Source organism: Lepidothrix coronata, unplaced genomic scaffold (genome assembly GCF_001604755.1).
Source record: "Lepidothrix coronata isolate B3197 unplaced genomic scaffold, Lepidothrix_coronata-1.0 Scaffold65, whole genome shotgun sequence".
Lineage (NCBI taxonomy): Eukaryota > Metazoa > Chordata > Aves > Passeriformes > Pipridae > Lepidothrix > Lepidothrix coronata.
Genome location: NW_016690245.1, coordinates 1,443,681 through 1,470,132, shown reverse-complemented (window position 1 = coordinate 1,470,132; position 26,452 = coordinate 1,443,681). Strand labels below are relative to the sequence as shown.

General features: G+C 36.4%; 1 protein-coding gene across 3 annotated transcripts in view; it reads right to left on the bottom strand.

The window, feature by feature from the left end:
* Positions 1-26,452, bottom strand: part of ROCK2 (Rho associated coiled-coil containing protein kinase 2) — a 107,669-nt gene that overhangs the window by 17,317 nt on the left and 63,900 nt on the right. For 2 of the 3 annotated variants that reach the window (XM_017818086.1, XM_017818088.1), the window contains exons 6-29: positions 23,661-23,805; positions 21,146-21,284; positions 19,333-19,424; positions 18,372-18,531; positions 17,720-17,783; positions 14,454-14,519; positions 14,090-14,169; positions 13,690-13,738; positions 12,818-12,953; positions 12,595-12,686; positions 12,114-12,360; positions 11,680-11,786; positions 10,899-11,058; positions 10,070-10,230; positions 9,467-9,651; positions 8,201-8,270; positions 6,778-6,881; positions 6,461-6,647; positions 6,138-6,231; positions 5,929-6,023; positions 5,095-5,274; positions 4,780-4,948; positions 1,619-1,689; positions 553-641 (exon numbers count right to left, since the gene is read on the bottom strand). In XM_017818086.1, coding sequence (XP_017673575.1) covers positions 553-641; positions 1,619-1,689; positions 4,780-4,948; positions 5,095-5,274; positions 5,929-6,023; positions 6,138-6,231; positions 6,461-6,647; positions 6,778-6,881; positions 8,201-8,270; positions 9,467-9,651; positions 10,070-10,230; positions 10,899-11,058; positions 11,680-11,786; positions 12,114-12,360; positions 12,595-12,686; positions 12,818-12,953; positions 13,690-13,738; positions 14,090-14,169; positions 14,454-14,519; positions 17,720-17,783; positions 18,372-18,531; positions 19,333-19,424; positions 21,146-21,284; positions 23,661-23,805 — 2,942 coding nt within the window. The remainder of the gene's footprint in view (positions 1-552; positions 642-1,618; positions 1,690-4,779; positions 4,949-5,094; positions 5,275-5,928; positions 6,024-6,137; positions 6,232-6,460; positions 6,648-6,777; positions 6,882-8,200; positions 8,271-9,466; positions 9,652-10,069; positions 10,231-10,898; positions 11,059-11,679; positions 11,787-12,113; positions 12,361-12,594; positions 12,687-12,817; positions 12,954-13,689; positions 13,739-14,089; positions 14,170-14,453; positions 14,520-17,719; positions 17,784-18,371; positions 18,532-19,332; positions 19,425-21,145; positions 21,285-23,660; positions 23,806-26,452) is intronic. The other variant, XM_017818087.1, reaches the window with a different exon arrangement.

The window sequence follows — 26,452 nt, the reverse complement described above, 5'->3', positions numbered from 1 at the left end:
ATCCAGCTATATTTGCAAAAAAAATAACAGCACTGATAAATAAAACCACCATCATGTGACTTTAATGATTGCTGGCAGCTTTCTAACATAATCCTCTCCCTGCGCTCCAACCTCTGAATACACAAATTCTGCATTTATTAAGAAAATTAATTAACTATACAATCCACCTGTAAGGACATGTTGTAAGAGAAAATATAGAACACTGAAAATTATAGCCTCTCTGCTACAGTTCTCTAATCATGTTTTGCTCCCATGTGTATGTGAGGAAGATCTAGCTGAGCTCGTGGGAGCAGTTCAGTTACATCAGGCTCAGTGGAGTTCCCTGGATCAGTCTGAGCACCATGCTGCTGCTGCTGCTGCACCAGCAAACCCAACTCTTTCCCACAGTGGGCACCCTAAGGGCCCAGCTCTGTAGTTCAAATTAAAAAAAAAAACAAACGCCCCATGTGATGTTGTGATCCCAGACTGGACCTCAAAAGGCCTTTGGTCACAATCATTTCAACAAAATTCAGCTGCAAATCAGAAGAAGGAATCACACATGGCAGTACTTACTCTATATCCAATACCATATAGGGATTAGATTGTTCTTTATCTTGTTCGCTGTCATAGAACAGGATCTTCTTACTGCTTACAATTACATACTGTTAGGAGACAGAAAATGATAAAATACATGTTTTAATCCAGCTCATCACAGAGGTCAGAGATGTCACAGCAATTACCACAGATGTTGCATTGATATTTCTCTATGATTTTATTAAATGGTACCTAAATAAACAATAACAGTACTGTATGCTAAGTCCATGATTTGCCAAGAAATTCACTGCACAACAAACGAAATCCTGATTACTGGATAAATCAATATATGTTATCAGACTAATTGATACCTAAACAGATTTAAGTATCTGTGAAGAGACAAATCTAAAGTCTGAAAGAAAGTAAGATAAAAGCTTTTCCTTTCTATTTTATTGATTTAATTTTTACTTGAACTGGTAGAGTCAGTGTCATCTTATGATGACTGTGTGCAGGTCACAACTAATAGAGATCATACCTATAAAGATCACTATTATACTTACCAGAACAGCCAGCAATATTCATTAAAAACCTAATTACCTAGAAGATGCCCTATTTCTAGGATTTTGGTTAGAATTAACAGTATGACTGAGCAGTAAGCAAACTGGTATGAAAATGTGTATATTACATTTTGGACAAAGACCTATCAAAGACGTTACTGAGAAGCAGTAAACAAGTGAAGGCTGCACAAGGCAGATAAGTAGTTGCTAGTTTTATCTCCTAAATAAAGAAATTGTCAAAGGCATCTGCTTCCAGACTCTGCTGAATTTCAGCTATGAAATACTGTTGAGAATGCTTACAGCTGCATGTATAAACGTTTGAAGACCATGAATGATTGTTCTGACCTCTGGCTGGACAAAGAAGTGTCTTAACATATTAAAATTGTCCTAAGCTGCTCCCCTCAGAGGTAGCTATCCCAGCTAACATATTTTATACATTTAAGTAATGAGAGAACACATATAAAATAAAAATTGAAGTGTTGAAAATCTGCATTCAAATTAAAATCCAGACTACGCATGAAACAAGACCAGAAATCTGGGTTTCTTACCTTTTTAACCCATCCAAATTTTTTAGTATTATTTCTAACAGGCAGTGATAGCCAGCCTTCCAATCTTGATTCTGAAATAGATATATATATTAAAGAACGTAAATATTCACAAAACATCATTTTTGAGACTACTGTGCATTTTAAAATAGTTATCAAAGATCAATAATAAAGCAACAGAGCAAACATAAGACCTATTTAACAGTACAAGGTCTTGCAAAGTTTAGCACAGTAAATGTTTAGGAATACATTAAATAACCTTTAATTAATACAGCCAATAACCAGCAATGCAATCACAAAAAAGTAGTAAGCACGAGGAGGAAGGGAAAGAGCAAACTTGCAATTGTAGCACACACATTCCCTTTAGTAATTTTTTCAAGTCGTAAAAGCCTTACGTCTATCAACCTTTACCTTTTACAACAGCATCTAAAGGTATTAGTACAGACCACACAACATCCAGTTCAAGACAAAAAAAGCCAAATTACCACCACAAATAACCCATATGCCAGGGAAAATGTCAGTTTAGTATTCTAAGTCATACTTTTTGGTCTGAAAATTTTTCTTTTCTCTAATTCTGCCTGTATCTCCTAGGCTTTCTAATCCAAAATAAGTAATTTTTGGTTAATCCTTAGGCCTTGCCTGAATTCAACTGCCCTTTCACACACTTGCAATATTTTATATTACACTGGCACATTAGTCAGATTTGATTTATCAACAGTATTAAGTGCTCAGCTGTTGTTTGACACACACATTTACAGTAGTAACTATAGTACTGACACAACCAAAAGCTCACCAGATCACACTTTCTCAGTGGTGGGTGATACACAGGATCATATAGCCTTTGACCCTATTTTTATAGCTGCAGTTAACACAAGCACTTCTTTCCCTTCTGTTTTATTAGGAGCAACTACTCAGTTGGAATAATATTTTTCCAAAGAGTTTTCTACCCTAGCAGATAACCTGTACTGCTGCTGAGGAATCTCCAAGTCAAAAATAATGAAGCCTTAGGCATTAACAAACACAAAACCATGGAAGGAGCAAAAACATGCTCCAAAATTGCAAATGTTATTTTCTTTCTCATGGGAGGGCATTTGCAGGTTCCTGCCCATGTTTAATGTAGCATAACAAATAGTTATTAGATATTCATAGAATTGTTATTGTGCCTAGAGAGACTTGAAGCAAGGTTATGTATTCAGATACACAGTCTTCAACATTTATTGCTCTACCAGCATTGCTGTTGATAACCCATTTTAATGTATATACTGAGTACATGATGCAGTTCTATAAAATGTATTTTGCCTCATACCTGCCACTTACATTGTTCCTTTCAACTACACCTGATACAAAATGTAGCAAGCATAATGCTGATGAAAAAAAAATCCTACCCCACATCCAGGAAGCATGTGGAGGGCAAAAAGTATGCATGCTTTTCTTATTTCCTAAAATATAATGTTTTTCCTATTTCTCTCTGTAATCTCTAATATCATTGCACGAAATTGGACAAAATGAGTTTCTGATTATAATTCTTCAATGATTACAGATCAGAGAAAGGACAGAATATTCAAAAATTTTCACAGCACATGCTTATAAAGCAATAGGAGGGAAAGAAACAACAAAACACAACGATCATACCTCATAATCAACGATCATAATTACAACGACCTGTTGTAATTATGTCAGCAAGAATTCCTAGCTTAGATATGATTTCTACTTTAGAACAAAAGAAATCCATGCACAAATCACGACAGCAGCTAACAAGAAAAAAATTATGTATGTACATAACTTTTCTTTCATTAGAAGCCTCATAGTAAAAAACAGAGAATGAGGAAAATAGAGAAAAATACATTAGTCTTTACTCTAGTTTGATGAAGTAATGTCGATATCCTAAAAGAAGTTTTGCCTTCAGTGGAAAGGTATTCACACTTTAAAGGAACCTCAAGTGACATACAGGAATTTGAATGCAACTAAAAAACCCACCTATGATATTAACAGTAAACAGAAGCTTTGTTCGAAAGAATGTAGGTGCAGTCATATAAAATGAACATAGAATTAGTAGAACAGAGTTCTGTTTTACTGGAGTCTTATCATTCATTATATACTTTATGTATCTGGGAAAATTAACAAATCTTGCTTGCCTTACCACAAAAGAATCAAATATAAGATTTAAATTAAGGCAAAATAATGTAATACTCAGAAGACTGAATTTCTACAAGAAGATCAAAATGTTTAGATGTGAGGAGTCAGATGTTTCCATACTTCACTTTAACACAGATTTGACTTTTTGGTATCCAGTACCTTAGGGCCATACAGATAGCTGCAGACACTGGAGAGATGCTACCTTGAAAACAAGGCCATAAGGCTCATTTATTCAATGCTTTAATAAAAATGGTAGTTTAAGACATGGCAGCAAGTATTTGCTAACGTTTAGAGAAAACAAGCCATTTATTCGTTTATGCAAACTTTCTTGTGTCTTTGATGGCAATGTTTACTGTCAGTTTAGTGTGTTAACTGCCAGATTTATGTTTCTTTGTTTTAATAATGCATTAAGAGTGTTAGTTTTGAAACAGACAAAAGGACACAGTAAGAACAAAGCCAAACACTTCTCAGGCATGTCACCTGTGCTATCAACTTCTGTAGGACTGTGTGAACAAGACAAAGGTTCTTCCTCTGAGTCAGAATCAGAATCAAGAAGCATGCGAGAACTGGAAGGCTTAGTGGCAATACTGACAGAGGTGGAAGAGTGCTGATAGGTAAAGGACATGGATTCCATAGTGTGGGATTGAGTGATACGGACTAAACATAAAGCATAAAGGAGGAAAAGTAGAAAAGAAGTCAAAACAGAATCTCTATGAAGAGAGTATTAGTTTTATATTTCATCAAATAAACACAGTAACTGCAAAGGAACCACCACAAGTGAAAAAAATATTCAGCTCTAATGGTGTGCAATAGAATTTTTAAAAATAAATTTCAAGATGAAGTATGATTACAGACAGATTTAGTTAGTAGGTGGATAGTGATCCCTATCAAAGGATTGATAAGATGGTATAAAATAGATGAAGATGAAAAGTCACAGAATCATCGGATCATCAGTTTCCATGGTAAAACATTGATATAAACAATGCATTGATATAAACAGTGCAGAAATATCATTAAGATTAACATACCAGGGAATCCATCATCTGCCTCAGCATCTCCAGGCCCGCTGCCAATGCTGCTGTTGTCCAGCCCAATGTGCAGGGACTGCAGCTGGGAACGAAGCTGTTCGATGTCGCTGTCCTTGCTGTCCAGAGTCATCTGCAGTTCAATCCGGATCTGACTCTCTTCTGCAATTTGCTGTAGGGATAAATTACAAGATTTCCTGTTATCCCAATATTTGGTTACTCAGATAAAATGTAAGTAGAAAATCACGCAGAATTTGTAGCCAATTGTACAATATTACAGAAAATGCTGCAATGTTTATATTTGCAAAAGGATCTTACTGCCTGCATTTCATTTATTTCCTTCTGATATTTGATCATCATTTGGGTTAACTTTTCTCGTTCAGACTTCAGTTCCATATGCAGCTTCCTATTTTCCTTTTCCTTCCGCCGTACATCAGTGTCAGATCCACGTTTGACTGGCCCCTTCCGATTCATGATCTCGGCCAATTTATTCACAGCCTTTCCATGGTAAAGAAAAAAGAGACAAAAACCACACTAATAAATACACAGAGCTACATTGTGAAGAAATAAAGTCTTCTGTCTACAACCAGGCACTTCTAACTGTAAACTAACACCTCTGTAATCCAGTAACATAAACTTGCTTTAATTCCACATATTACTTATAACTGAAAAGAAGGTAATGATGCCACGTTTACTTTAAGAAAGCATTAGCTGTGAACACTTCCACTCATCTCATTTAAATAATTCCCTCCATTTTCACTAGTTAGACCCAATATATATATTTGCATTAAAATGCCACTTGTTCTAAAAAACAATCTGGATTAAAATCAGAGATATACTTCTTTATAGAACTTATAGAGGAATCAAGACTGAAACCAGTAAAATATCAAATAATTTGAGAGAAATGAAGACTTTTGCTGGTGGAATGCATCTGGATTAGAATTTCCTCTATGATGAATCACAAGGATCCAGTTTTACTACAATGAAAGTCTACTTAGTAGAAGAGAGAAAAAAACCGTTTTTTTTTTTTCAGGGCACAACCGAATAAAGCATTAATGGTACATATAAATAGTTTACCATGGAAAGTTTTCTATTATAAATTATTTAATTCATGAACACTATCTCTACATTCATTTAAACACATTTGCTTACCTGGGTTTTTAATGTTCTTTCAGTCAACAACTGTTTCTCAAATTGTGCTTTAATATTTCCTATATTTGCTTCTTCTTCTTTTAGTTTTGTAATTTCTGTAGCAAGGTAATTGAAAAAATTCTATGAAAAGTCATTACAAAAGAAAACAGTACTACTAAAGAATAAAACTGGTTTCAAATTAAAGTACATTTGGTTCACAGAATACATACGTTCTTGTACTTCCTTCAGTTTATTGTTTAGTTCTTCTTTCTCATTAGCAAGATTAGCCACATCACTGGTTAGTGTCCTATTTGCTTCCTCCAACTAGAAAAAGAAAAGAGGGGTAGGGGCACAGAAGAATGAATGGTCAGAAAGATGCATGAAGAAACATGACAAGATTTTTGAATTTCAATCGTAAAAAATAAATATTTCAAAAATGTTAGATATATCTCTTGTATATCTCTGAGTATACTAAATAACAATGGATAACTCAAACTGCAAATAAAACTCAAGCTCTACAACCTCTACCAAAATTACAAATCATACAACTCACCGAAGCTATGGTGGCATCTTTCTCAGTAAGTTCCTGTTTATGCCTTGCCATCATCTCTTTAATCTCCAGCTCTTTCATAATCTTCTCTTTTTCCAAATCAGAGTACTGCTCTTCAGCAATGGAACGGGCAAGTTGTTCTGAATCTGCTTTCGTCAAAGTAATCTCTAGCTGAGCAGCCAAGGAATCTCTGCAAATTATTGATATATATTTTTAACTTTAAATTGAGTAATGTAGGGGTGGGGGCAAGGGCAGGGAAGAAAACAACAAATAGCCATCCTAATCTTTTATGTATTAGCAGTACAACTAGCAAAACCTACCTCTCATCCTGTAACTCTTGTATCTTTTGCTGCATTTCTTTACAAATTTTGGTCTTTTCCTCACATTCTTCTTTAAGTTCTCGAACTTGCGTCTTATACAAAGTCTAGAATTTAAAGTTAGCAAGAAACTTATGTGATTTTCTGTATTCTTGAAAGTCCACAAAAATTATACAAGATGACATTGTATGCAATTTTTTAATCACACACTCTAATTAGAGTGTAACTGTGCAATATCTTCTCTAAACTTATCTAAATGTCATCATTCACAAATGTGTTTTGGTTATTTTACTTTTTGTTGTTCTTTTTTTAACTTGTATATTTGTGAACGGGTAGATGTATGATATACATTTTCTATGTTTGTAAACATACTGTTAAAGATACTCTAAATGTGAAAATCATTATTTGACAGAAAATTGGAAGTATCACAAGCAAGGAAAATGAACTGATTTTTCTCTACTATTTTAAATCTTTGTCTGACGTAATTAAGTACGTGCTGTTTAGATTCTAATCATACAAATCCGTGAAACCCATGTGACAGTTAAAGAACAAAAAGAAATATAGGAGGAAGGGAAAAATAGATTAGAAAATAATTTGAAATTCAAAATTTCGTGCAATTGATACAAATCTAGAGCTCTAAAAAAATGAAAGACACATTATATTGCTCTGTCCACTCAAACGACTGAATACAGGTCCAGTGACAGACAGCTGTAAGTGGACTTACCACAAAGATTTCAACACAGATTGTCTCTCTCTGGCCCATCTACAAAATTCTCCCTTTCTCTCCTTTAATGTGTGCAATGTTTTCATCTACTAAAACTTTAGACAGTCCTTCTCCTCACTGACCTGAATACCACAATGAAATTTTTAGTTTCCTTTAATTCTGAAACAAGCCTTTTGGCATCTCCCGCAGTGCAACTGGCTATGCACTGTTAATAAAAATTAACCTCCACAAGCTAGTGATGATTTTTAAGTTCAATATCTATTTATTCTGTTGCATGTTACCACTCCTAAGAGACCTCTACCAAGTTTGGCTGTAATGCAAAAATTTCCTTCCAAGCCTTAATGTCATGTTTTGTCACACCACGTGAGAATACAACTCTTCTCTACCATGCAGCATGGAAGAGATACTGAATGCAAAAGGCTGGAAACATGCAGAAAATTATTCATGCTGTGGAAAAGTGAGCTGCTTGCCCCCTTCCTCCCTCTGAACTCCCTTACAAACCTGGGACATTTTTTAACCTGAGCTCTTTTATACGCTCAGTGATCAAGATCAAGGCTGCAGACAATACTGAAGACAGGCACAAGAAAAACAAGTAGCTTTGGGTTAGAGATGTGAAACAGCTGATGGCTAAGGAGGAAGAAGAAAAGATAACATTTACTCAGTAAAGAGATTAGTAAAAAAATAAAGCAGCACAAAACATACCGAGAAATACTGTTCAGCTTCGAGTTGGTCTTGAAGCTCTTTCATTTGTCCATCTGCATCTTGACGTTCCCTAGAAAGGAATAACATGCTTTAAAGATATGAAGACATTCCCGACCAGTAAATTAAAAAAGACGGCATTCATACTCTTGAGATCTTCAGTGATTTCCTGACCAAAGTATGGTCAGCAATTAAACCTGAATCTTCCTCTGGGCTCCAGATCTCTTTTTCAGTTGTATAGCTGAGCCCACTACACTAATAACATGTCAGTTTAATATTGTTAACATGTTAACTACAACAGTGTCACACAGTTTAACCAGTAAGAGACACCAATAAAGTAAACAGCCACCAACAGAATCTTATTTCCATGTAAAACATCTCTGATCTGACCGGTTGTTTTGGCCTCTTGTTTGCAAGAGCAGAGTCTGTGAAAACATGTCTGTATTCCTTGACACAGATAATTGCTTGAATTCATCTGTTATTAAAACAACAGTCAGTCCCATAACAAAAGAAATGTAGCAGAAAAGACTTCTGCCAGTGTTTCACATCGTGGTCAACTTCTATGTGACTAACTGCATCTTGCTGACAGAAAAGGCAAAGCACCAGGAGATAAACCATCAGAAGTCATAAAGGAGCTGAGATTCATCTGATATGTGTGCTAAACTTTTATTTTCATTCACAAGAAAGTTCTTTATGTAAAAAAAGTATTATTTACTTATTTATTATCAGGTGCAAATACTACTTGTAAGACCTTGAAGAACTGTTGGGATGTAACACAACTCCTAAATGAAGGTCCAACAGATGTGTTTAAACATCTGTAGCATTAGATATTTCCAATAGTTATGCCTTCCAGCAGTTATGCTTTCCAGCTCTGTAGCAGTATTCATTTCCGACTCTGATAAGCTCTCCTAGACTAATAATTCCAGTAACTTTCCTCTTCACTGAAGAGGAAATCATCATTAAAGAGAAAATATCTAGACTTTCAGTTAAATAAGTGTTTCTCTTAAGTCCTCAAACTCATGTTTACGCTGAGTTTTTTAAGGTTTTCAGGATAACAAAACACCTTTGAATACAAACCCATACAGTGCTGAATCACTAGGGCAAGTCTCAACTAGTCACTGTAAATTATTTTAAAGAACCTTAAAGTTTAGCACTGTAGAATAGCATATTCTTTGCAGCAAATTTTTTCAATTAATATTGCCCTCAACTTCTGTCATAAAAATATTACAAATCAGTCACATGACTAAAAATATGGAGCAACTTGCATACTTGCGGAGTTCATTGTTTTGTTTTTCCAGACTTAATTTGATTTCCTGAAGATGGTTATTCTCCTGTTTTAACTGCTTCTCTGACATTTTCAAGGTGTTGACCTGCTGCGTTTGCATCTTGAGGTCATTTTGAGTGAGACAGCGCTTTTGTGTTTCTTGCTCTATTTTTAATGTCAAGTTTTTTACCTGAAAAAGATACAAACTCCTGTTAATTTTACAGACCTATACAGGAAAGCAACATTTAAACAGTCTGTTATTGGCTTCCTCTACATTTCTGTACAACATGTACTCACATCTCTTGGTAAATCGAAGCTGCTTCCTGAATAAAGGCATTAGCACACATTAAATTAGCTAGTTTTTCCATGTCAATCTCACAGAATTTTAAATGCCAGAATGAAAAACTTTTTAAGATGAGTAACGCTGAAATATTTCTGAAAAATGACACTAGACTCCATGAAGTAGACATTTAAAGCTCCAAAGACAGAGAAGGAAAACTGCTGCCATTTTAACTCACAAACATTACTAAATATAGCTATAACAGGAAAAGTATTAGAACATTGAAAATGAGGTTTGACTCAAGATGCTTTTTGTCAGTGTTCCTTACATCTTCATTTAGTATATCCTTTTGCATAAGGAGCTCATTGATTTTCTGTTGTGATTGTTTGAGATCACAGTCCAACATGGAGCGCTGCTTTTCAGCTTCCAACAACCGATTTTCTACTTTTTGCTTTAAAGCTCTCTCTTCCAAAAGTTTCTTCTCCATTTCTGTGAAGTAAAAAAATTTAAGACATCAGTCAGTGTAAACCAGCATATTTTGGAGGCCAAAGGGAGGAGGATGTTTAACAAAAAGCCACATGTTTCTCCTTTTAAAACTGAAGAGGAAGACTGCTGAAAAGTGATTAATTAAAATTTTCATAGTAAAATCACGCCCAGAGGATGCTTTTGCAAGCATTCCTGGCAGAGCTATTTCCTACTTTTGAGTTTCTAGATAACTTCCAGTTTACCTGCAACACTTTTGAGATGAACAAAAAGGGTGGAATTTTAAAAATAAACCATCTAAATCTACTAAATTGTTGCGCTATGATAATATAAAACCAATTGAAGAGCTGAAGCTGTTGTGGAATCTGATATGCCAAGTGACTCGGTCATTATTACTGAATCATTTTTGCTTCTTTTGAAGATTTGCATGCTCAAAATTCTTGAGAATGCTCTGCAATTGAAAGGAGAGGCTCTATAGGCAGCTTTTTAATTAGCACAATAAACATAAGCCATTTCATTAAAAAGTAAGAGCCATCTTCTGGAATTTTTTGGTAACTATCCCTCTCTTCAAGATATTTCGGTTTTCTTGAGATGCACCAGAATATGCACAGTAAAAGTTTATATTACCTACTTTGTATAATTCACTCCTAAGTCCAACTGTGTCAAATACCTACCTTTCATGGCTTCAGATTTTGCTTCCTCTATAGATTCATAGATCTTGTTTTTGTCTGCTAATCGTGCTTTTGTGGCTTTATGTTCAGCTTCTTCTTGCTCAAGGTTCTGCTGCATAACTTTAAATTTATATGTCATATCTATTTCCATGTTGCTCTTTTCCTGTTAGAGAAAAAATAATATTGAAATAAAACATAAAATACATCAGGTTAGAGGCAAAATTTTGGATGACAATAACATGCTGCTTGGAAAGATGCAAAAAGTAGAAGAGAGAGTTCAGACTAAGGGGCTAACTGAGAACTTATTTCTAAAATGTTTCTTTGTGGATGGCAAAGTGCTCTAAAATGTACAACAACATCCCCAGGGGCAAACAATTACAGAATTACTGCCTTAACAACAACGTCCTGTAATAGGCTCAAAGATTAGGTTTATTGAAGAAATTTTTCAAGACTTTTGTTTCAATGACAAATTTGTTCAATATTAGCAGAAGCTCTTTGATTTTTGGCAACAAGGAGATTCTAAAAAAACTCAACACATGAAATTAAATGTTACTACTGCACTGTTAAGCTACACACCAGAGTACATTATTATGTACTTTAGAAGTATAATGTCTTACGATCGTATGGGAAATTATGTCTTTTTCCCCCTCACTTTTCAAATTGCAAAAACAATTAAAAAAAAAATGCTGAAAACAAGGTTTACTCAGCATCTCAAATAATAAAAGTACAAATTCAAAAATTCCATAAGAATGTGACAGCAATGTTCACTTAGAAGTGCTGTTACCTTTTCTAAATCTGTGAGCTTTTCCTGCAATTGTCTTTTCTCCATTTCCAGTTTGGCTAATGCACTCTTTCCACTTTTCACTTCTTCTTCAAGGCTAGATATTCGACCTAAAAATAACCAAGACATCAATGAGACTGGGCAGTGTGTGAAAACGAGACTGTACTTTATCTATTTAGAGATAACATTTTTCAAATGTTACAGCTTCTAATTCCGACTGTTAAGAATATCTCCCGCTGGGGTGATTTTAAAAGTTATCAATAATGTTTTATAAATGTTATCACACATCTTCTCTCAAATGTGTGTTCAAAACTGCATAACATTTTAGAGGACAGCACACTTATCTAGTCAGTCTGAAGCTCAAATAACACCACCCAAACCTATTTTTATTTTGGAAACAAGAAGCAATCTTAACATCAGAACATTTGCAGGAATACCTTGTAAATCACTGATAATCTCTGATCCATGACTTCGATCTCTCCTTTCTGATTCTAGAGCTGACTGAAGATTGAGATACTCCTTCTCCAGTTTGAGTTTTGCATTCTCTAGCAGGCAGTTCTTATCTTGTAGTTCTCTATTATTAGTTTCCAGCTGCTGGATTTGCTTTGTGCTTTCTGTCTGGTTCTTCCTTAACCTGGCTGCAGTATCAGACTCTGACCGCAGCAAAGAATTGGCTTCATCCAACTAAGATTGATAAATACATACTTCAGAAACAATTAAAATATAAAAACTACTATTTCTACTACAGCATACTAGGTTTTAGGGATTAAAGAAGTAAAAAGGAGTATACTTTAAGATTACTTTTGAACACCAGAACATAACAAAAAAATCTTTAGATTTCAAATCCCTCCACTAATCCCAAAATCTGTACTTCAAACAGTTATTATTTTAAAATATACATATATAAAGTTGGCATACCTGTCTTTGTAGTTGATTGATTTTCTCATTAGATATTTGAGAGTTCTGATTCCTCTTTTTTAAATCTTCAAGCTGGTCTTTCAAACTGTTAACTATAAAAAAACCCCAATTCAACATTGTTAATCACTGTCATGAAAACACTTCAATTGGGACTATAATTCATTTATTTTAACTTTTAAAAACCCACATCAAAATGGAACCCTTCAAGCATGGTTCAACATACCCTCATTTTCCAAATTGCGTTTCTTATCTGCTTCATGTTCTGCTTTTCTCTGGTATTCTGTATTCTTATGCTGAAGAAGAGCCTTCTCTCTCTCTAACTGCCTGACTGCAGACTCTACATTCTTCCTTGAAGTTATCTGGATATATTTAAAAAAAATACACCACTAATTACATACACAAGAGTGGTATTCTTATATGATAAAAACACAGCTCACACACTCAGTTTAGCCTGTAATGGAGAAAGCCAGTTTATTTGCCTGCTGCAAACACAGCGTATCAGAACACGTGATCAAATCTGGCCCAGGATGACTATGGCCAGGAGCTCTGCTATTTAAATACTGTTTGATCATTTGGATTTGACAGACCTGGTAGACCTGCCTAAGCAGTCACTCTGGGAGCACAGAAACACATGTGTAATGTAAGGCCTTGACATGCACCTGGATGAGCAATACATTAAGTTGCACACATCCACGTCCAAGTTTGTAGAAGCACTAAGGTGCAAAGCTGGGCAAGAAATAGGGTCCTTTTACTAACACTGAACAATGCAAAGCATAGCCTTCCTCCTGTAGAAACACTACTCTCACACCTTCGATTTTTAAAATCTATAGGGGATATTTATATCATGCTGTTCTCCAGCTTAAAAACACAGTAAAAAACAAGTTATCAAAGAAATGTGTCTATAGTACAGAAATCATAATGAAAATATTTTAGCAGTGACCAACAATTTCATGCTTGTGAATACTAAGAAATCAACTAGTGTGACTTGCTATAAATACACAGCTACTCAAAAGTAATCTGCTGTTACCGAAGGAAAAAGCCGCCACACACAAATGTTAAAGTTCTAATTCCAGTCAGAAATATCTGTGGACTTACCTCTTCATCAAGCTCTTTCAGTATCTTCTCTAAACGAGTACTTGTAGACCTGAACAAATTTGAAAAATACTTTTAAATCCTGCTGATAATACTAAAATTAGAGTGATTGAATGTGTCTCATTAATTAGATATTCTATTTTCAGCAGTAACATGAAACCTCAGGGACAAGTGAAATCACTCTAATAACAGAGAGATTCTTCTAGAGAGGTAAGGCAAAAAAACCCAACAAAACCACCCCAGTAGTCACAGGAGCAGCAAGAATAGGCCGGCAAGTTACAGTGAGATCTGCTCACAGGGTTGGGAATCCCCAAGGTGAATTAAAATGCTTTTAAGTATCCAAAACCAGAAGGTTTAATAAAACTACTCTATAAACATACCAAACATGTCAAAACAGTCTCACCTGTACTTCTGTTCTAGTTCATCTTTGGCTTGCAATTCATTACTGAGCTGTTCTTCTAGCTTGCTTAGTTTTTTCTGAAACTGTGTAAAATATCAAAAAAGTATGGCCCACATATAAAAATGTTACCACATAAAACAAATGTAATTCAATTAAATAACAAAATAAGGGAAAGCAAGGAAAATTAATTCAATCTTCCACTATATTATTTTAAAACCATCACTAGAAGGCATTAATTCAGATGATTTAAAAGATACAGATCCATAGCAACAAAATTTGCTGCATGCTGCATTAAATCAAACCATCACAGAATTATGTGCCACAGATTGTGAGTCATAAAATTTATATGGGGAAAGAATATTGTTACCGGCCCTTTGCTGTTCTCTGTAGCCAGAGACTGTCCACTGCAGCAGATTTTTTGGGATAGCCTTTTCTAAATGAAATGAAAAAATAAGAAGGGGGGGCACATGACCAAAGTGGACAATATTCAGATGACTAAACATGTTCAGTGACCTTACCTGAAGAAGAATTTCTTAGTCTTACTCCTTTGGAATCTAATGAACACTTTTCAGGTTTGGAAATGCTTTGTTTTCTCAGAATCAACTGGGTTGGAAGAGACCTCTGAGATCACTGAGTACAACCTATGACCTAACACCACCATGTCAACTAGACCATGGCACTAACTGCAACATCCAGTCCTTCCTAAACACCTCTAGGGACAGTGACTCCACCACCTCCTGGGCAGCCCATTCCAATGCTCATTCACTCCTTCTGTGAAAAAACTCCTCCTAATGTCTAACCTAAACCTCCCCTTATGGAGCAGCATAAGACTGTGTCCTCTTGTCCTATTTCTGGTTGCCAATCCCCAACTGTCTACAATCTCCTTTCAGGAAGTTGTAGAGAGAGATGAGGTCTCCCCTGAGCCTCCTCTTCTCCAGGTTGAATGACTCCAGCTTCCTCAGCCTCTCCTCACAGGAGTTGTGCTCCAGACCCTTCACCAGCCTTGTTGCTCTTCTCTGGACCTGCTCCAGCACCTCAATATCCTTCCTGAAATGAGAGGCCCAGAACTGGACACAGTACTTGATGTGCGGCCTAACTAGTGCCAAGTACGAGGGAAGAATCACTTCCCTAGTCCTGCTGGACACACTGTTCCTAATACAGGCCACGATGCCACTGGCCTTCTTGGCCACCTGGGCACACTGCTGGCTCACGTTCAGCCACTGTCAACCAACACCCCACCCGGTCCCTTTCTGTCTGGCTGCTCTCCAGCCACTCTGTGCCCACCCTGTAGTGCTGCAGGGGGTTGTTGTGGCCAAAGTGGAGGACCTGGCACTTGGCACTTGTTGAACCCCATACCATTGCATTCAGCCCTTCTATGCAGCCTGTGCAGGTCCCTCTGCAGAGCCCTTCTACTCTCCAGCAGATCGACCTTCCTCTCCATCTTAGTGTCATCTGCAAATCTGGCTAATGGTAGACTCGATCCCCTCATCCAGATCATCAATAAAGATATTAAATAGAACTGGGCCCAACACTGATCCCTAGGGGACACCACTAGTGACCAGACACCATCTGGATGTAGCACCATTCAAGACCACTTTCTGGGCCCAGCCCTCCAGTCAATTCTTAACCCAGCAGAGAGTGCCTCTGTCCAAGCTGTGGGCTGCCAGCTTTTTCAGGAGTATGCTATGGGAGATGGTGTCAAAGGCTTTGCTGAAGTCCAGGTAGACTACATGCACAGCCTTCCCCTCATCCACCAGGCAGATCACTTGGTCATGAAAAGGAGATCAGGTTGGTCAGGTAGGACCTGCCCCACCTAAACCCGTGCTGGCTGGGTCTTAACCCCCCGGCCATCCTGTAGGTGCTGTGTGATCACACTCAAGATGATTGTTCCATAACCTTGCTGGGCACTGATCCCAAGCTGACAGGCCTGCAGTTTCCCAGATCCTCCTTCCAGCCCTTCTTATGGATGGGCGTCACACTGGCCACCTTCCAGTTTTCTGGAACTTCCCCAGTGAGCCAGGACTGTTGATAAATGATGGAGAGCAGTTTGGCAAGCTCTTCCACTAGCTCCCTCATCAACCTAGGATGGATCCCATCTGGTCCCATAGACTTGTGAAGATCCAAGTGACTCAGCAGGTCACTGCTTCCTCCTGGACTACAGGGGGACTATTTGGCTCCTTGTCCCTGCCTACCTGCTCAGGAGGCCAGCTGTCCTAAGGACAACCTGTCTTATTGTTGAAAACTGAAGCAAAGAAGGTGTTAAGTACCTCAGCCTTTTCTGCATCCTTGGTAACTATGTTCTCCCCCAGGTCCAGTAAAGAATGTAGGTTTTCTTTGCCCCTCCTTTTGCTATTAATGTATTTATAAAAACACTTTTTATTATCCTTACTTTAGTTTTGCTTAATAAAATATTTTTTAAAAAATGTGAGTCCAGTACCCAAATATTCATGAAATAAATTATAAATAATAAATTTTGGATTAATCTCATGACTTCCGGCTTTCACATGCATTTATTTTCCTCCCTTCCCCCTCTTCCTCTACCCTCCAAACATGAAATGTAAAAACGTGGTTTTCTAAAACACTTTACAGTTATTACAGTTAGAGGATTCCCAGAACAGGGACACTGAAAAAGACATCAAAACTGGAGATTCATCACTTGAGAAAATACAAATAAAAAAGTTGTCAGAAGTCAAATGCAGAATGTTACCATCTGCATTTACTATCACAACATAAAGCAAATGTCACGAATGTGACAATATGTATTTTGAACAGCAGGACCATTTCTTTTTAAAAGGGAAGTTCTAAAACTATTCATCTATTCAGCAGTGACAGGAAGGAAGTGGAGTGTAATAAACATTTGCATTTAAATTTAGCTGATCAATACAAAATGCATTTCCTTTATTTATTTTTTAAACTTTGAAAAGGAACTGTAAGTTTTAAGAAATGTTAACAATATACTATCTACACTTGAATAATACAAATGTTTAAGTAACATAATGAAATAAGTACATGAAAATTCTATAACATTTTCCTGTCATATGCATATTTAAATTCAATTGTCAATCTTCAAAAGCTGGATAAACATGCTCCATACACTCCAACTGGAGTATGATTTAAACATTCCTTTATCACTGCAGGTGACAATTTATTTTTCCAAACTCTGAATAAATCAGTCATGAATCGCTCAGGCAACTGTGGAATCTTCCCAGAGTGATGCTGTCTGTAGCAAACAGAGCTTTAGGCATTGGATTTCCAAAAAATTCTAGATGCCAAAAGAATTTGAGAAAAACCTGTATTCATTCCCCTGTATACTACAGTACCTTAACACTTGAGTACAACTGTTTCAAAATACAACTGGTTTACTGCTAACAATTTGGTGAATAAACATTTAAGATACATCACATCCACATAAAATTATGTAGGAATTTTTCTATTCTTTTCATAATTCAAATAATATACTTACCTCCTTGCTGTCCTGTAAATAGAAAATATCATTTTTATTGAGGATCACTAAAAGATAAAAAGCCCCCCCACAAAACTGCTTGAAAACTTATTTTAGGCTTTGTCTTTTCTTAACAGACTTAACAAAATTAGTTAAGCATACCGTTAATACTGAAGAAGAAAGGCACTAACCTCATTTTTACTAGATTGCACAGATTCATTTTCTCTGCAAGACTGAGAGGAGTCACTTAGCAACCTGTCAAAAACAAAAACAAATCCCTCCAGCTCTTATTCAAGTTTCCAACAACTCTGGCAATCTTGCCATTTTAATCAATTCTCTCAAGCCTTAATTTGTCCTATGCTCCTCTCAGAATGAAGCTTGTTTTATTTCAGTCTTAGTGCATCTTTGTGATTTGAATCTTTCCTTAACTGAAGTATAGCATGTTTCCAAATCCACAGCAGCTTATGATCTTTTAATTAATACAATTACTTTTTAATTATTCAAGTTTAATTCTAGAAAGTTATCTTGTGTAAACTTTTTTCTAAAATAACTAATAAAAAGCCTTTTTAGAAGTAAATTACAAATCTATCAGTATTTTAACCCTAAACAATTTTTTAAGATATTGTATAATTCTGTGCATATAAAAATACTGTGTTTAATCACAGTTATCAAAATAACCAAAACAGTAACAAATTATTTTACTCAAGCTTAGCATTTTGTATCTTCCCAACTGGACATAAATGAATATAATGTAAGGAATAAATTATGAATCTAGAGTGAAAAGAGAATACAAGAAAAATGTGCAGGTATTTTTCTAAAAATGTATATTAAAGTATCACATACAAATTGTCTCTATAGTAGGTAAATCCTATGAAAGGCAGCTGGTTTCCCACGAAGGCTTTGGGGATTGGGAAGGTTTCCACGTCTCCCTTGTCGTCCTCAATGTCATCAAAATTACTGCTATCTATATCACTGCTGAGCTCAGGAACAACAGGAGCAGCAGCTATAAAAAGGGGAGAAAAGATGAACTTCACTCCAAGATTCAGTCACTTGCTATATACTGGTATCTCTATAATGTTAAAAGACTATATTATAAGTTGTCCTTAAATAACTTGTAGTTAAATATGTATTAACCAGACAACAGATCTGGAAATATTACTGTGCACAATTTTTTCTAGAGCAATCTATTTTTGTATTAGTTGTTTCATGCATAGACTATCTAATATGCAAGACATATTTGCTCAGGTGATCACGTTTGAGAATAGAACTCTAATACAATCAGCATTTTAAGAAACCTTAGTAAATATGTAACTTTAGAAGTTACGATCAAGCTCGTGAGCTGAACTGACACACTTTGCTTTTTTTACCTAAAGCTATCAGGTTCTCAACACCTTAAATGAAAAGCAGTAAAACTGACAAGACCACTGTCAAACTACTCTCTTAACTACGAGAAGATCAAAAAAATCCCAAATCAAAATGAAAAAGCCCATAACACAAAACAACAAAAGGAAAAGAGAAACATGCATTCTTTTTAGTTAAAATTCTGAAACATCCAATTCCTTTATTTAAAATGGAAATGTCTACATTAAAAGCATGATAAAGATGAGGATAATCCTAGTAGGAAAAATGTGTATTTACTAACCCTAACTAACATGAGTTTTCATAATACAAATGATAAATATGAAAGGTTGAGTAAGATTTTTGATAGATAGAAAATACTTCATTTATACAGCCTAACGTTTTTTCCTCATTTCTACTATTGCAAATACTGAATAAAATAGAACTTGTAAGCTAATTTACTCACTCTCTCGAATGTTGTCCCAGTTCCACTGATCGCTTTTGAAGAAAGGGTGATGCTTTATTTCTTCTACCCCATTTCTCCCGAGTCGAACATCCCTAAACATACCAATTCAGCCAAAGTCACATTAGGGAAACGAGCTTCTTTTTTTTTTGGCTTAGTTTGTTGTTATTTAAATTCTGACTTGTTCACAAGCAGCAATGAAACTTTCAGTAAAGACTGTCTGCGTTAACCACACTAATGGTCAGATAAAAAACAAAATTTAAAAACCACCAACCACTAATCTTTAGTTTCTTATATAAAACATACTCTGATTCTTAGCATGCGCTCTCCTTGCGACTGCTAAAATGTCCAGAATTTGGAGTCTGCCACGTGGGGAGTAAAGCAAGACAGAGAACACTGAGGCAAAAACTAAGAAAAACCTAAAAACACAAACAAAAACTCAACACCCTTGGGGGAAATAAAACTGCAGAAGTTCCGTGTCTGCCAAACCACATGACAAACCGTAAGACGCAAGTGAAGGAAGGTCTAACCTACTGCACAGAACAGTTATTCAAAGCTGGACTAAAATAAATATTTTAAGAATTTCATCCTCTGCCCCACAACTAACCCTGACACGTCTTTTGCTGATATTTGCAGTGAAGTAAATCTTAAGAGCAACAAGAAACTTTTAGTTTGAACAGAAGAGTCTCTCTTGAAACTATGTACAGGAACAGGACATAAAAACAATGCATGGAAAAGCAGCAGTAAATCACAGGGCCGATGCTTAGTCCTTTAAGTGCTTCAGCAGTGATCACGCAGACAGAGAGCAAGCATCTGTTTCAAATAAATCGCTCAAGCACTGTGTTAAATATAAACAGGAAGAGGGACACACGTAGTGGAAACACACCTCGCCACATTTACATTATTAAATTCTACTCATATTTTCTCTGTACCCTTCAGCTACTAAGGGTGAAAAATGCTGCTAAATTAAAGCACATCCTTCCTGAGCAACTGCAATCATGCTCAGTAGAGCAAACAATCTCTCTTTGAATGCAAAACCCATTATAAAACCATTTGTTTTCCTAATCCCTCATTCTATATGCTCTTGCTCCAGCTGGGTTCAGGTGAAAAAGCATAAGAAGGCATCACCGATCCAGAGTTAACTGTGGGTCTACAGTGTTGTTCTTTTAAATCAAAGAAATCAAAGATCATCTGGGCTTTCTCAAACTGCAGAAAATATAAGTGTTCAGGTTAAGAACAAGCTTACATAGTTTAATTTCAATAAATGGCTCCATTCCATAAAGACAAACTTCGAGGACCTATTTGTAGCCAAAACAATACTCTTGCAGATTTGTTAGCTATACTTATCAATTAATGCAACAAAGCAAATAAAAACTAAAAATTCAAACATTCCAAGAAACCTTAAACAAACTCATAAATGCATGCTTACTTTCAGAGAAGTACTTGCTTTCATTTTTCATAAGTAACACCCACACAGACATTGAGCACAACAATTTCGTCCCTGCCTTGGAGTTTACAAATTACTTTCAGTCTTACAGGTTTGTAACTGTATTACACACTGCAATTGGAAGGATTTGTCCAGCACAAACTGTGTTGTTAACAAGAGCTGTCAGAACTGCTCATACAAATAAAATACAATACCTGGAAAAAACACCCCAAAAGAAAAACTAGAGAACAGAAGGTTTTGCAGAAGAGATGTGGACAGAGATTAGGAAAAGTAATGGAAGGAATTAATTTTTACAATGTACCATCCAAAATAAATACAGCCAATACCATCCAAAATAAAAAATAGTAACAGAAAAACACATGCACTTACCTATCAGTTAAAAAGGCACAGATAAGGTTCTTCGCATGCTTAGAGATTTCCACGTCATCCGGGAAATGTAATGAGTTCTTATGATCCATAATTTTACTGTATGTTCCTACTAGTGAGTCTGCATAAAAAGGAGTATCGCCTGAAAATAAAATAGCAAATTGACTGTAATTTTGAGTCATGTAAGTTGAGTAAGAGAAAAGATATAAAGAAAAGTCTACAAGCAGTTTACCAAAAATAGTCTATTTAAAAAAAAAAACGAAACAGTAAAATTGGGATGCAAAAATAATGTATACTACTAAAAATATTCCTTTCCTAAAATGCCTGTATTAGAAACTACACCATTTTCTATCCTGCCTATCAATACCAAAATTTTGCCCAGCGAATTACACCTTTTGTTCTATCTAAAGACTCTCACTGTGTTTTCTAATTTACATGACGGCTGACACCCACTTAAATCCCCACCTTTAAACACTCCATGGGTAAAATGGACCACAACTCACTAAAGATTTGCTAATGCACATTTGTTGGAAAGAATAAACCAAAGCTCTCCAAAGACCATTTCAGAGGCATGACAGGCCTACCCTGCCTAAGGCAAGTCAGCTCTGAGCAGGAGCCTTCCCAGCGTGTTACTGCACTGTTAAAGCCATATTATTAAATCTTGCTCACTGACAAATTAATTAGCTTTGGTGCCCATATTAACATGGCAGGTGGCTTCTAAAATCATAGACCTTTCCCACCCAGAGGTTTGCAGCATAGGCTCTAAAGATATTCACAAAGAAAACAGAATTAAGAAAGGTAAAACTGGGACAAGTGAAAAGAATTGGAAGGGATGAAGGCAACTGACACTCAAATTAACTGACAACATTCTGAACTTACTAATGGTTCGGGTCTGTAATCAAGAAGCTGCAACTTTCACAGAAATGCTTTTTCTCCCAACTAATCCATAGGTTTAATAGGGAAGGCAAACAACTGATTGCATGAGCTAGGCTCCTTTCTCCGTCCCAGTGTGCTGTGTGCAGGCAGGGACCACCTGGCAGGACAGCCTTGCTGGCTGCAGCCTTCCATCAAGGAACTGAATATTTCAAAAGCCAAGTACATGAAAAAAACGTACAAACGGACCAACGGACAAAAAACATTCTGCTTTCAAAAAATACAAATGTAATAATCCTAACTTGAGTCTCCTCCTGTCATTTTATGGCATAATAAGGAATTAGTACACACCAGCTTGAACTAAACTTCTAAACTTTTAGTAAATTCATTAGGGTGCCATACCAGTGCATTGCAGGTGGGGATCACTGATACTTGCTGCTGCCTCACTCTCCCAACCTTCCTCTTCTCAATTGTCTTCTGTCCCAGAAACAGCTTTGATTTTGGACACACCTTAAAACTATCTAAAGTCACTGAACTATCGTTAGGATTCATCCTGTGACCAACATTTTACCTTTTAGTCAAGGGCACAATAAAATTTTAATTCTCATAATAAAATTACCATTTTCATTAGTACTGTGGCTTTACTAAAACCAGAACAACGGAACACTTTCTGTGATTTCTTTGAAGTGCAAAGTTTTAGAAGACCACAGGCAGAATCTGATATGTGAGCACAGACAAAAATAGATGGAGCAATTAAGTAATATTTCCCTCCTAGATACAAGAGGAAAAAAAGGGAGGCTCTGAGAAGAAAATTCTGGACAGCTATGTCCAATATTTTAATAATTGAATAATTTTCTTTATTGCTAAAACTGTTCATTAGAGACTAATCATTATAAAACACTCTAAAGTCAAAGTGCCTCAATTCTGAAAGACATAGAAATTGTAACAGCTTTTTATATCCAAATGTCTTTCCTAGCTTAGGATACCAGAAGCATCAAATATACCAGAACATGCTGATTTGGATTTTTAATAATTATATGTTCAATTCCATCCTTCTATAATCAGTATTTTGCTACCAGACTATAAAATTGATCCTCACTACATATTAAGAGGTAGATGACTCATCTCCTTAACAGATTATATTCTATGTTCGTTGCCATGGCAGTCTGGTGTATCTTACTGGAAAATCCTGACTCAAGCATAGAAGAAAGAATCAAGCCATAGTTTTGCATTTTGATCTAACAGAAGACACTGACATGCTGTGGGAAAAAAGAAGAGGAGAAAAGAAAAGGACAGTCCTGCCCTTTCCACTCCTTTCTCATATCTGTGGTCCTGCAAACTCAGTACTGCTTGATGTGGCATAAACCTTCACGAGTTGGTGAGGTAGCTGACCCCAGTTAAAACTATTCTAAGAATTAGTTTTAAGCTGAATCGAGTCAGGGAACTAATCACTGAGCACGCACGCAAACAGCTGTCACAGCGTAAGAGTGACAGAGGGCAAAGAGAACAGAAATGAAACCACAGCATCAGCCAAAAGTCAGAAGCTGTTAGTGAGGTACAACCAGTCCCTGAGCAGCAAAGCACAGCTAAAGGGACAATGAAGACTTCAATGATAATCTCATTAGCAGACTGAATTACTACTTACCAACTAACATCTCAAAAAGGAACACCCCTACAGACCACCAGTCACATTCCCGTCCATAGTAACCATCACCCCCCTGCGACTTCAGAACTTCGGGCGATATGTAGTCGGGGGTTCCCACGGCCGTGTCGCAGCGCACCATTCCTGTCTGTGCAACAGAAGAACACAAACAGCTCAGTCCAAAATACTTCTGAGTCTTTAAACAAGTAATCTATTAGGAGAGCAGAAAACCATACAAAATATAGCCTAAAATATTTGTTTGACGAGTATGTTTGAAAGACTACTTTTTTATTCAAAACCAATATGGACTGAAATGACATTGTCTGGTAATGTGGTCACCCCTTGCCTACTTCACAGTGATTTCTCTTGACTACCTCTTTCCAAAATTGACCAATTTTATTATTTTTACCATTGGTTTCAATATGAAGCTACACACCATAACAGACTGCTCCTTATTGAATTCAGGGACAAACTTTAGAATCATTTTGACAAGTTAGGAATTCTAGGCCCTACATTGCAGATACGTAACAATTTTGTCCAATTCAGACAATAAATCAAGTTTGAGGTAAATTTTTATAGTTACACTTTGTTTTTTAATTACAGACTAAAAGGAAAAGCTATTTTTAAAGAACAGGAAAGCTCTTTTTCATTTTTTTTTTAATTAACGTAATGCCACAGTTGTATTAATGGAATGATTCCTCATTCCCTTTGCTTCATGCTGAGAGACTGAAAATGCAGGGGCTAAGTGACGCAGAAGCATCAACCAGATCTGCCAGCATTCTAGTTCAGAGTTATAAGCCTTGTTTCCTTTAGTCAAATTCACTGTATTCACTCCTCAGAGACCAGATGGATGAATGAAATGAAATTCTGGATGAAGTTAGAGAAGTACCAAAAATACACTCATCTTTTATTCTGTTTCTAAATCTGAAATCTCAGTCATCTTACAAAGTTCTTCATGCATTTTGCCATCAGCATGAACAGCAATGAGTATTATTTACGAATATTGATATAGAATATTAGTAGCAATAACTAAAGTCAAAATACATATTTAAAGAAAGTAAGAGAAACGTTTTGCTTTGGGAATTGTACTGATGTGTAAAACTCACACACCACATTGTAATATTCCTTTTCATACACAATATGAACTGTCAAAAGCTTTTATTTCTGTACTAAACCAGAACACAGAGAGTCATGAACCAGCAGGCAAAAACTAAAGGGATGACTAAATACTGTAGAGACCTACTGCCTGTCCTCCTGGCAAATGCCTATCATCTTCTACAACTCTATGCTAAAGCTGAAACCTGAAGAAGTTTTAACTTCTCAGTTACAGAATGAAGAGCAGGTTAACTTTTGCCTTCTATACTATGGATGAGATAGCACATAAGCTATTCATCCCTGGGATAAGAAAATGAAGTTAATACTTTTCAGAAGACCTAATGCATTCATGGGTCAAAAAAACCCATAAAGACATTTCAACAGTGGAAATAAACTGAAGCCCAAAGGTTCCAAAAATCTGAAGTTAAGAGCATTCAAAAATGGATCTGGCACATGGCGGGAATGACTATTTGAATATGCTGCTTGTAACAGCACTTGTGCACTAACCTACATGTCTTCTCTGAAGCTTAAGCCTCTCTTTGCTTTGAGCTCAGGAGGAATTGCTCTAGGGTTATGTAATTCTGCTCATCTAGTAAGACTGTGGCATCTTAATGAGGCCTTCAACACTGGCATGTGTCTATCTCTTCCTTATCCAAATGCAAAATTACAAGGAAAAGTCTGAATTTTTGCTCAGTCAAGACTGGTTGAAGCCACCCAAATCCCTCCCCAGGTAAGGAGATACTTAAAAACAAAGTAAACAAAACAGTTCTGAAAGAACTTTTTCTGAACATCACCTTGACACCTAAGCACTTAATAACACACCATTTCCCACCCCTCTATAATTAATACACCAAAGCAAGGACACTTTTTAATATGTTACAGATGTTGATATTTTATGAAGTCTTAAGCAAACAAAGCAAAGGCTGTGCCAAAACCAGCCAAACCCAAATCTGGCTGGTATGTAGCAACAAGGAAAGTTCTTTGCAATGACATTACAGATGCTAAAGAACTCCAAGTAATAACACCTTAAGTTTTCAGATGAGACGCCAAAGAACTGAACAGTAAAACAAACAACTATTTCTACAGCAAAAAGGGCCCTTCTTCCTAACACCAGTTTTCAATAGACCATACCACTTTGAAGCACATGGAGCTGGTTGTACTTACTCCCCATGAAACTCTCTACCTTCTGTCTCAGGAACTAATCTAAAAGTGCATTCACAGATCACAGAACAGTCTGGCTTGGAAGGGACCTTGAAAGATCATCTGACCCAACGTGTTGTGGGGAAAATGGCCTATATAAGATTATGTAGCACCTCGATCAACTGCATCACAAAAAACTCCAGCAATGGGGGATTCTATCATGTCCCTGTGAAGGTTGGACCATTATCATCTGCATATACTATTCCCAGATTTCTGTTCCTCTCATTTACACACTTGTTCTTTCAAAGAACTTGAGTGTTGCTCTGTATGTATTTCTAAGTACTGGATACCTTTAATATCACCATCAGACTCGCTTCTATGATCTCCGGCATCAAAGGCAAGTAAACAGGGATGTCCTCTTTGTGCAATACACGGCACCCTGGCAGTCTCTACACTCTGAAGAGACCTAAAGGATGCTGTTTTCTCAGGCCAACTCATTACTCCTGTGTTTCAATTACTAAGCTTCTGTTTTATGCCTGAGCAGCACACTTACTATAACA